This window comes from Eublepharis macularius, chromosome 5, assembly GCF_028583425.1.
Source record: "Eublepharis macularius isolate TG4126 chromosome 5, MPM_Emac_v1.0, whole genome shotgun sequence".
In the NCBI taxonomy this organism is placed as follows: Eukaryota; Metazoa; Chordata; class Lepidosauria; order Squamata; family Eublepharidae; genus Eublepharis; species Eublepharis macularius.
In genome coordinates, this window is record NC_072794.1 from 44393894 (window position 1) to 44406295 (window position 12402).

At 43.0% G+C, this 12402-nt stretch overlaps 1 protein-coding gene across 2 annotated transcripts in view; it reads left to right on the plus strand.

Moving 5' to 3' along the window:
- The window catches only part of VAV3 (vav guanine nucleotide exchange factor 3), a 221197-nt gene that overhangs the window by 158945 nt on the left and 49850 nt on the right, over positions 1–12402 (plus strand). For both annotated transcript variants that reach the window (XM_054980021.1, XM_054980022.1), the window contains exon 19: positions 469–514. In XM_054980021.1, the coding sequence (XP_054835996.1) occupies positions 469–514 (46 nt within the window). The remainder of the gene's footprint in view (positions 1–468; positions 515–12402) is intronic.

Below are 12402 nucleotides of genomic sequence, written 5' to 3' on the forward strand. Positions count from 1 at the left end.
AGGAATCCTTAACTGACAGTCAGATGAATGGCTTTTGTCAACCACTTCCACTTGAGACTAGAGATGGGCATGAACCGAAATATGAACCAAAGTTCGTGACGAACCAGGCCAGTGGTTTGTCAGAGCCCATTTCCGACAAACCGCCACAAACTTTAGGCTGGTTCATTTTTTGGTTTGTCACTGCAGACAGCCTGGCGCCGATCAATCAGTTTCCTAGGCAACAGGGGATGGACTTCCTACAGACCTTCTGCTGACCCGGAAGTGACGGCTTGCTGACCTGGATGTGACATTTTCACAAACCAAATTAACCGGTTCGTGAACCAGGGCAGGTTTGTGAAAGTTTGTGGTTTGTGAAATGCGATGAACCACACGGTTCATTTTTTCCCTGGTTCGTGCCCATCTCTACTTGAGACTGTCTGGATGGGACTATATTATTTAAAGTATTAACATGTTTTTTTAAATACACAGAAACGGCCAAATGGACTTCGAAACAGCTCCAGGCATATGGACCCAGGTTTGTTTCATTCTTTTTCATAATTAGAATCTTTAGTTGCTGAATAACAGCTTTTTGTTTGTTGTCAGACACAACTTATATCACTACTTTCCTTTGAGTGACTCAAACTACCAATCACAAAAAAGCTAACCCATAAGCCAGTGAGCTAAGATGTGAACTGGCATTCATATTACAAGTCTATGCTTATTACAGTGACATAGGCCTGGAAAGTAACAATTAGGATTGCCAGCCCCTCCGATCCCAGCCTCTGCCCTCTGCTACCCCACACTGTCTTCCACCTGGCTGACAAGGGGCTGCAAACAATGAAGAGTGCTCCTGTGCACTCTGAAACACTCCCACTTTGCGCTGGGAATTATTCCTGGCACGATGTGGGACCAACAGGTCATGCTGGGGCCAATTCAGGAAACATTGACCCACAATTTAGTGTTTTGGGTTGATTTTTACTGAATTGGCCCCCAGTGCCACTCATCGCTTTCATGTCGTACCAGGAATGATGTCATTCCTAGCACTCTGCGGGAGTGTTTTGAAGTGCATGTGTGTGAAGCAGAATAGTGCCAGCATACCACCTCCTGGTCCCTCTTTTTAGACTCCGTGGTACCTGGTAACCTTAGTAAGAATGCCTTGCCAAGCTTCTTACTACAACAAAGAATGTTTCGTGCAGTATTGCACGTGGTTTCCTCTGTTTGTAGTGCTATATTTTGCAGAGTTACACCCTTCTAAGCCAGCTGACTTCACTGGACTTAAAAGGGTGTAGTTTAGGATAATACTGTTTGAGACTAAAAATCCACTACCACATAATTTGGCCCACCCAGGACCCTGCCCAGTCCTGCGCTTGATACTCCACAAATGGCACCAGATGATTTTGTTGGCGCTGATGGCCAGTTTAGTGTTTGATCTGGTGCAGTGCCACCCATTGTACTGTTGAAAAATCCTGTCTTTAATTCTAGTTATTTCAGTGACAGATCATTGATTAATACGATTACGACCTTTTAGCCCTGTTATACCTGTTGATTTCTATGGCACAGGTCCAAGACCAGTCTCGACTGGATTGCATATCAGGCCCATAATCACTTTTCTCACTATGGTTGCAAGGGTACAGTCATATGACAGTCTTATGACTAACTGAACTCCTGATGTGTTTTTCTTTTCTGTTTTTATAAGTAGAGCTCATACAGTTTATTTACGTACCTAGAAGCCTCTGGGCTGTTGGCTAACCCTTGCTGCTTAAACAAAGCAACTGGTTTTGATTATGGGGTCTAATCTTGCAAGGCTCAACTGCTACTGATTTCCCTAGAGGGCGAAGGCAGCAGTTATCTCGAAGTGTAAATCCCTAGACAGAACAATCTGAAGCTTGTATTGTTGTTGATTTTTAATCATTCATTAGAGAGAGTTGAATTCACATATGGTGAGGACACACAGATTCATTATTATTACTATTTTGCTATGAAGGCTGATTATTTAGCTAAAACTACCCCATACAGGACCAGGTCACAATTCCAAATTTTAAGTGTCACTTCTTTGTGGCAAAGAGGAATCAAGAAAGGGTGATTTATAAAAGAAGATGGACATTTTCTCCCACTGGCTGCTTTTTGCCTATAACTCTTCTCCTACTTGTTTTTGTGGATGAAAACCAGTAGCATGAAAACATGATCTGGGACTATAACATGTTGGTCTTTCCTTTTTTGTGAAAGTGTGGGTCTTGTTATAGCATTTCCAAAATCATTCACAATACAATAATTGTGTTGAGGTGGTGATGGATTGGGGCTGAAATGGGCCAAATCAGGCCCCAAGCGGCCTGGTACAGGCTGCTGCCAGGCAGGAGAGTGCTCTCCCATGTGGCAGCAGCCCATCTTATGGGCTGTTTTGGCCCAGTTTAGCCCCGAAATGGCCTGGTACAGGCTGCTGCTGGGCGGGGGAGTGTGCGGCAGCAGTCTGTTCCAGGCCGATTAGGGCCTGATCCTGGCTGTTTTGGGGGCATTTTGGCCCAATTTGGACCCTAAACAGCTCGAATCAGGCCTGAAATGGCCAGGATCGGGCTGCTGCTGGTTGAGGAAATGTTCTCCCACTTGTCAGTGGCCGTTCCAAGCCAATTTGGGCTTGATCCGGGCCATTTCTGCTTTGAGTCAGCCCAGTTTGGGACTGAAATGGCCCAGATTGGGCCTGGAACAGCCTGGATCAGGCTATTGCTGGGCGGGGGAGTGCTCTCCCATGCAGCAACAGCCTGTTCCAGGCTGATTTGGGCCCGATCCTGGCTGTTTGGGGCCAGATTCAGCCCAATTTGGGCTAGAAATGGTCCCAATCAGGCTGCTGCCAGGTGAGGGAGTGCTCCCCCATGCCGCAGTAGTCCGTTTTGGGCCAAATTTGGCCTGATCCAGGCTGAATTGGGGGCCCCATGGAGCATGGGAGTGCTCCCGGGGCATCCATGGCCTGCATGATGATGTCAATTCCCAGAAGTGACGTCTTCGCACATGTAGTGACAGGGGTGCCACCTCCTCCAGAGTTGTCTCGGGTAAGAGTTCCCCTACCTCTTTCTCCAGAAAAAAGCCCTAGTAATACATTTCCTATGGCAGACTGAGAGGCTGTCTATACGAGACACCTGGGCACATGTTTGTCAAATGCCGGGAGAGGCAATGTTAGCCACAAAGTGTAGTTTTTAATGGCAAAACCAGGGGAGATCACTTGGGAGGGAACAAATTCGCTCACAGCCCTCCACCGCCTCTGGCATGCTGGACTGTCTTCCCTTCCGGGGCCTTTGCCCTGCCACCCTCACTGCTTTAAACTTTGAATTAACCAAGTTGCAGGCAGCAGGAGGATAACCAGCATGTCAGTTGCATTATCTCCCCTTCTCCTTCCTCTGACCTCTGTGAACTCTACAACAGAGGATTAGGTGCCAGAATAACAGAGATCTGCATATCACTGTTATCTATTGTCTTTTTTTAAATTGTGTATTTATTACAAATACATTAATGAAAATGCAATTTCCCCATCTGCATTCATTCTGTATAGCAAATCTGAAAGTTGGGGCCAAGACAGGTAGAATGTTGACACTGGGATGGAAGAGAGTAGAAGGAGCTAGAAAGGTTGAAACTGGCTTCAGTTTTATTCTAAAAATGGCCTTAAAGCCTCTGAAGGGAAGTCACTGAGCGGCTTATGGCTGGCGGCCACCAGCGAGAGAACTAAGAGAAGCCCTGAGAGAGTTCTCCGAATGTTTTTATAGGAAGTACTGAGAAACAAAATCACATCTGCTCTTTGCACTTCTAGGTAATGTGTAAAAAGGAAACTGTCTGGTTTCCCAAGTGTGGGTATGTATAAGACACATCCCCTTCTGGAGCTCACAAGTCTTTCTGTGAAGGAGATAGGGGGATTCTCGCTTATGCATATTACCCTAGAGTAGTTCTGCTTTTCACTTGTACATCTATCTGTATCGTTATATGTGAAACAACTCTGACAGAAGACCGGGGGAGCCAAACCGACACATTCACGATCATGTTGTTTGTCTGTGGAAGAAGGGGGAGGGCTAACTCTTTCTTGCTATCCCATTTTTCTGTTCTACCCATTGAATGGCTGTTTGCCTTGCTGAGGAAAACATAGACGTGTGGAGCCAGGTGCGTTGGCCTTGCATTCACCCACAGTGGCGAGATGTGCCTTCCTTGAAGTGGCAGCCTGCTTGCCTCAAGGAGAAACTCTGGAAGAGGCAGGAAAGTGCCAATGGTGGGCCACCAAAGACTGGGCCCCGGGAATGCTCTGTGAAGCAACAAAGCAGCTGGCAATGCTGGGGCTGGTGGGTCGGGCACTGCTGATCAGTTTGACTGTGCTTCCCTTCCCGCACACATGTGTGGCCAGCTGGAATCAGCTGATAGATCCATATGGGAATCCACATAAGGAGGAGCCCTGCTGAAGGGAGCAGGGATGGGTGTGGAGAACCAGGAGGAGATAAGCTTCCCATTGAGGGAACAAGAAGTCCCTCAAACAGAAGGAAGGATCTGATTGGGGCTGGGGTGGGGCCAACCTCCACATGGCCTCTAAAAGGCTGTCAGGAGGACATCCAGACTTCTCAGGCATGGCCATAGGAGAGGTACCTGGCAACAGAGAGAGTGGGAAGAGTGCTACATAACCCTTCTCCTCCCCTGGTTCTGAGGCTTGATCCTCCTAGGACTCTTTTAGAAGGTCTAAGGGTGGAGGCAGCAAACACCCCTGGCTCAGACACCATCCAGGGACAGTCTGACAAATATGTGCAAATATCAGCTTAGGGGCAGGGGCTGGAGTTCAGACGAAGAACTAAAGTACCTTTTACCCCACATCATGGTCCTAATTCAACTCTTTGGATGCTATTCATGAAAGCAAAATTTGATGAGGTTGATTGTGGATCTTGCAACATCTTTCTGGTATGGCACAGAGAAGTGCTTGTGCTCATTTTGCATGGGAATAGCTGTGAGGCACTCTTCTATGGCTTCCATATCTGTTTGTTGTGGATATGGTGCAGTCTTGGGAGGGTTAGTAGTGATCTGCTGACTTCACTCAAATGCACATGGTTAAGATTTCCTCATTAGTTTCTAAAAACCTCAAAGGTCATGTGGTAAGTTCAAGGTTGGCTGACATTAAAACGTTGGTAGCATTGTTCTCAGTCAGGAGTCTTTGCAGGTGATCAAAGAAATTTGGTTTGTGATATGAGATTGCTTTCTTCAGTGTTAAAAAAATGAGCTTCTGTCAACTGAAAACAGTGGGGCACATGCATATCGTCACCCATAGTAGGCACCATGAGTTTTTAACAACAACAACAACTACATTCAATTTATATACCACCCTTCAGGGCAACTTAACGCCCACTCAGAGCGGTTTACAAAGTATGTTATTATTATCCCCACAAAAAAACACCCTGTGAGGTGGGTGGGGCTGAGAGCTCCTAGAAGCTGTGACTCACCCAAGGTCACCCAGCTGGCTTCAAGTGGAGGAGTGGGGAATCAAACACGGTTCTCCAGATTCGAGTCCCGCTCTCTTAACCACTACACCAAACTGGCTCTCTCTTGTTGGGTCAGTTAAAAAATGGATTGGAGCAGCGATGTATTATCCCATGGCCAGGCCCCCTGGGCTTTCAGATATTTTGGGCCTTCTGGCACTTCAATCTTTCACCTCACCAAAGCTGACAGCCTGACTCTGGTACAGTAGGTACTAGACCGCAGTACATAGCCCTATATCCATTTTGAGGGTCTCCTGAAGAATTCTACTCACAATTTTAAAAATATTTTTATTGCGTGAGTAGAACTCTTCAGAAAAGCACATTTTTGGGGTGTAATTGTTCAATACTGTAATATTTTGAAGTGAATATTTTTTTTTATTTATTAAAATACATAATTTATAGATAATTGTTTTAATATAAGAGACAATTTGTTTCACTTCAATAAGGAAGTGGTTAATTATCTTGTTAATGGAGGTTATATAAGAGAATCAATTAATTGTGATTTATGTGTGGGTGTGCCTCAGCAAAAAAAATTGACAGGCCCCTAGTCCCTGTGGGGCCCCTATGCTTCAGCCTAAGCCTTATGAATAATACAGCCCTGGATTGGGGCTTTTACTAGGTAGAAGGTTTTCAATTGTGCCTCTGAATTTGGTTCAGTCACATTTTGCCAGTGAAGAATTGTGTGTAAGGCCATTGTTTGGACATTTTATTAACAGAAAATGGTTGGTAAGAGAAGACAAAACCCCAGCAGTTTCCCACTCTCCAGATATCCTCAAATCAGCAACAGATAATGTCTTTGGCTTCCATTGTTTGTTCTTGTTGTATTCATTTAGGGAAAGATAGATTACATGGAACATGGGAAACCAGGTTGCATGAGCTTGCAAAGCAATATATGACAGCAGATCAGGAAGTTTGGGAAAGGATGTAGATGGTTGTTCTGTTGATTTTTGAGTACTGGTAGTCAATATAATGGTTGGCATCCTGATTGCTGGAGGCCAGATCCCAACAGGAGAATGACTGGCCTACCATGTGCAGATGCAGTGGTGGCAGAAATTTGTTGTTTCCATCACTGCCATAGAGTACACTTATTGGATTCTTCCCAAGTCTTCTTCCACTGTTGCTTTAGCCATCCCCCTTGTCTTTTCATCATCCATAGCCCCTCAGTAAACCAAGGGGCTACTGAGCTCTAACGCTTGAGAGAGGGTGCCTGGGAGTGATAATGTTACCCATTTGGGTCATTTCCACATTCTGGAGGTCAGCCAGGACATTGACTGGAGTACCAACTATATCAACAGGAAAACCCCCAAAAGCCATCAGAAAACCATAGAGATCCATTGTGAATCATTTTAATAGATCCTCCATTTCTGTAGAGTATTGGTATCTCTGTAAGACTATACCTGAGCATATGGTGATCTGCCCATACAAAGGAATTGTTGTCAATTCCTCCATCCTCAGATCACATTCCCCCTCCCCAGAACAAAACACTAGATCAAGATAGTGACCTACACAAAGTGTAGGACCAGCTTACCTGAGACAGGCCCATGGTTATCATGGAAGCTATGAAATCCTGAGCTGCACCTGACAAGACAGCCTTGGCATGAATGTTAAAGCCATGCCTCATGCACTTTAGTACCACCATTGTTTTCATACCTCATGCACTTGATTCCCTCAACATTTTCATAGCTGGATTGTCTCATGGGGGTTGCAAAACGTTACAAAAAAAGAAAAAAAAATAGGTAGAGAACCTCCAATAACTATACTGAGCCCTCAGGTTAGCAGTTATCTTCTGCTTCTCCAATTATTGCGAACAGGGTGACTCAACTCCAGCAATTAACCGTTCTGTGGTTTCCCCATCTGATGTTCTTGTTTTTCATCAGACAGCATGTTCAGTGATTGCAGTATAATTTTTACTTGAGTAGTAATGCCAGCTATGGTGCCTCTCCCCAAAAGAATTCATTAACTCTCAGTTGCAGGACAAGAATCAGCATGCATTATTCCTGCAAACGTCTTTTTCACACTTGTGTTATGGCCAGATGTTTTGGTTCAGTGATTTGCTTGGGTTCAAGCTGTGGTCTAATTCAGTCCAATGGCTTGTTGGTGACAAGATTCAGGTGCTGTAGAAATGCATGCTGTTGTAAAGTTTCATTCCTATAGATTCATCTCAAACATCTTACAGTTTGGGATTTAGAACAGGCAGATAGATTCTGTGGATATTTGGGCATGCCTAAGCCCATTCATTTCATGGGCTTGTACATGTACCTTTGCTTCGGATTGCGCTCACAGTCGTCCTGAAGATTTTTGTTGCTGGACTCAGATTCTTTCCAATTGAAAAAGAGTCAGGGTGAAGGCAGGCACATTAACACCAGAGGCTCCTTGTTGTCCAGGTCACTGAGCAAACTCTTATGGTATGGTATCATTTTCCGTGGCCCTGTTCCTGTTAAAAAGTTTTCACACTGGTTTATCCAAAACTTGATGGTGATACACTGGCTGAATTATTGTCTGACATGCTTCAATTTCTGCATCAATTGTGGGTTTGAATCTTGACAAGTGTTTTTTTTCCCCCTCTACAAATTAGTTCAGCCCTGGAATTCGTAAACTATTTTGCAAATGTTCTGTAAGACACAATGGGTTGGATCCAGATTAAATTTTTTATTAATAGAAGGGACTTACATCAAAAGACTGGAATTTCTCCCCGCTCCCCAGCAGCCCAAATTTCTCCCTGAAATGCTGCTCCTAAGATATGGGGGTGGGGGTCGGCTATTTGGGTTCTGTAGATGGAAGTGCCTTCTATTAATAGAAACTTAACTTTAGCTCCAACTCTGTATGGTTATCCATCCATCGTTTTTCCTTATATTTTAACGCAGTTGGAGGGAACATTTTTAACTGGGAAAACAGTACAAGGGGAAGAGTTAAGCCCTCTGCCCAGTGCCTCAGCCACAATTCATCTACCTTGGTGACTGCTTTATAACTAAACCACACATGGAGCAATCCAGTTATGGATTGCCGCTGTCATGTGTAGTCTATCCTTTGGTTTTACCTATAAAAAGAGCCTGACTATTTGTAAAGAGAAGGCTGGGGAAAGCTGACCTATTCTTTAAAGACTAGTTCTGGTTGTTCCTTCTGAAGGCACAGAGCTTTACAGATCCATTCCTGATTGTAAGAAAATAGAATCTTTAGAAACACAAAAGTGACTAATCTTTAGTAACACAAAATTGTATTGGATATTGATATTCTAAACTTTATAGCCTGTAAGAATTCATTAGGATTATATTCATTGTTCTTTGACCACAGTTTCTTGACATTTTTAATCTTGTCACCTGAAACCTAACCTGTTGCTGTCCAAAGATAGACTTCAACTTGGGACTCCCATATAGAAGCCCAGCTTCCTATTCATTGCCCTTTCAGTTATATTGGCCCTTTCATTAATATTCATTCATGGCTGTTTTTAATTATCAGAATACGTCTGAGAAACTAAGAGAAGTGGTGTAAAAATCAAATGAAGAGATCAGTCACTGAATAATAACATCCTGAAAAGTCACTGAACTTTAGGATAAATCTAAAAGGAATGATTTTTTTCTCTCCAAAAGGTGACTCATTCAGTTAAATCAATCATAATTTAACCACTGCTTCCAAGTATAGCTCACACAAAGCCTTGTACATCTACTGAAGACTCAATGATCTTCCCTGTCTTTGGGTTATAAGAAAAGTACTGCTTAGTGAACTTGCTGAAGGTGCTTTTATAGAGGTGCAGATGTGTTCTGCCCTGGAGGGTGAAAAAACTATAGAGGGAATGGAGGCCCAACCCCAAAAACCTGTCCATCTCTTGTGAAAGTGATATGATTGTCCTCAAAGCACCTGTTGTGTATATCTTTGATTGCTTCTCTCCACCTTGAAAGTGTGTACCAGCATTTGGTAGATTTATACCTTTAGTAGCATAGGAGTTCTTTTTAGGTGTGATATACTGCATAAACATGAGCTCTGTGTGTGTTGCCAAAATTTGGTACATAAATAGGGAATCATTTGTACAAGTAATGTTTGTCCTCTTGATAATTCCCTTGCTTTTCTGATAATTCTCTTTTTATAAAGGAAATAAGGATACCATGAATATCCCTGGATATAGGGCAAAATAAAAAGTGTATTTTATTTTGCATAAAAAGATAGGTATCTCAGTATTTTACTTTATTTTATTTAGTGTATTTTATTCCACTTTTCTCCCCAGCAGGAACCCAAAGCAGCTTTGTAAGGGGCCATGGCTCAGTGGTAGAGCATCTGCTTGGCAGTCCCCACCACTTGCAGTTAAAAAGATTAGTTAGCAGGTGACCTGACAGGTGACTTCTGCCTGAGACCCTGGACTCCTGGAGAGCTGCTCCCAGCCTGAATAGACTATACTGATCTTGAAGGACAAAGGGCTTGATTCAGTATAAGGCAGCTTCATGTGTACAAAAATATAATATGATTTTATTTATTTTACTTTATTTATACCCCACTGTCCCCACGAATGGGCTCAGAGTGGCTAACTAAGCTTAAATAAAAGTATAAAACAAAACAGAATAGGCTCTGAAGGAAAGTATTTCCACAGTGTATGTTGTGTGGATGCATTTTAGGATGGTACTGTGGGGCGTTCTTGATAGGAAGCATGATTGCTTGCTGCTCTCAGCCCTCTTGTTCCTAGAGTCTACAGCAGTATGATCATGTCCTGACCCATCCAGGGTTTTCTAAACTGTGACGCTTTCTCTACCATAAATCATTGCACTGTTTTATAATCAACACTGATTCAGCTCTGCACTGAGATCTCTTGTCTCTCACCATTCTTATCTTTTGGAATTTTCCAGCATTCCCATGTTGTCTTAAAGCTGCTGTTAGCCTTGTTCAAAGCTTCTGTTCTATATGCACAGAGAAAGGAGCAGGATAGCACCTGCTGGCCACACCCTCAGGCATCCACATGTCCAGACAAAGCTCTGCAGAGAGCCCTATGTGAGTACAGGTGTATACATGTAAACTTTATATATAGAGTTGAGAGTATTGCCGAAAAGTAGTGCCCCAGTTACATGTACAAAGGCTGTGTGTTCACACTTGAATGCGCATAGGGCTCTGCATGTGAATGCAGAGATGTCTCAGGTTTCTTTCGTTGTACACATTCTAGATTTATGTCATCTCTCCAAATATCCTTTTAAAGCTCTGCTTCCTTTCCTTTTTCCTGTCAGGGTTTAATGCACCTCCTCAGAGCCAAGTTACGAATTACACTTGCCTGGCAAGTGAACAGACTCACGTGTATTCCTCCCTGTTCACTTGCCATTCACTTGCTCTCCACTTGATAGTGCTCAATGGACTGCACTCAAAAGCACTGGGAACTGTGTTTTAAAAGCACCCAACAGCAAAGTGGGAGCTCCCTCTTTAAGCCAGAGGCCTCTTTTGTCAGAGCACTTCCGTTTGCCCATGGCAAAACATGTTGGCAGTGGGAGAGCTGGTGGCAGGGTTGCTTTGGGTTTGCCTACAGGTAGAATCACAGTGCCATCCTAAGTTAAACCCTTATAAGTCCACTGAAGTCAAATGGTGTAACTCTGCTTAGGAGAGCATTTTTAACTTAACAGTTTTCTAATGATAAAACTCACCATCAATTTTACTTATTCTCCCATATGGGCACTGGCTCAATTCAACCCTTATGAGAATGCCTGGGAGAGGAGTGCAATAGAGATATAACAATAAATAAAAGTGGATCCCTGAAAAGGTTGGTCAAATAGACATTAGTACCTTATCTTGATAAAACAGTGTCAAGAAGAGCCACAATAGGCCTAAGATTAGCTGTCTTGATGAAGATACTGTAAGTCTGTAATACAGACACACTTGGTGTTCTGTGGATAAAATGAAAAGTTTTGGTGAGCAGGCAGTTTTATGTTACATAATTTCATTTAAAGATTGTCTTATTAATCTTTAACATAGGTCATTGAATTCAATAATAACTTTAACCAAAGCACTGGAAACCTTTCTCCATTCTCACTAATATCTTAAGTTATTCTTTAACTTAATAAGTGGCCTCTTTTTAGAATGGTTTCCCTCCTCCACTCACTTGGAGTGCAAACCTATATGACTGACACTGTTGTTGAGTTTTATTTGAGCTGAATTTGACAAGAACAAACTGTGTGAAGTATGATACTTTGAACAATAGTGTGAACAAAGGTCTCACAGAGCTGAGTCACAGTACTCCAAATACAGCACCAACTGATCCACCCCTTCTCAGCTTTACTTCTAAAAACTGCAATTCAACTGCAATTCATGACTGTACCTTGAGGCTAGACTAGTTTTCCTACTTGAATTTTTCCATTTAGCTTTAACTGTCCCAATAGAAAGAGAGAGATGATAAACTTTGGATTCAGAAAAGGAAACATATAACAGGCCTATTGAGATGCTTCTTTGGAATGTACATACCAGAGAGCAGCACTGTTCATGCTTGCGTGCCACTAATTTCGATGCATTCAGCAGGAGGTCTGAGCAAAGCCCTCCATACAAGTCTCCATAGACAAACTCAGTACATGCATTCAGAAACCCTGCAGAACCTGCACATATACTCCACATATTAGGCAGGCAACCAGTAATTTTGCACATTTCCACAATTAGGAATGAGTTAGTAGTTCTGTTTCATGGCAAAGGAGCACCAGTGATATTCTGAACTGTGAGAAGTTGTAAAGGAATGCAGGCACAGGATAGGTCCACTGTTTGCTAAGAGAGCTTCTTGGATAATTACTCTGCAGGAAGATCCCAAATTTGGGCAGAGGCATGGTCTGAAAAGGTACTTAATCTAGTCTTGCTGGTGGCACAATTTAGAGGTTGTTAGTTAATTAAAGACTTGGCAGGTGTTCATTTAATCATGTTGTGAGTCATCATAATTGTAGTTATAATAATTTTATTAATTAGTTCTTAAATGCTACATTAA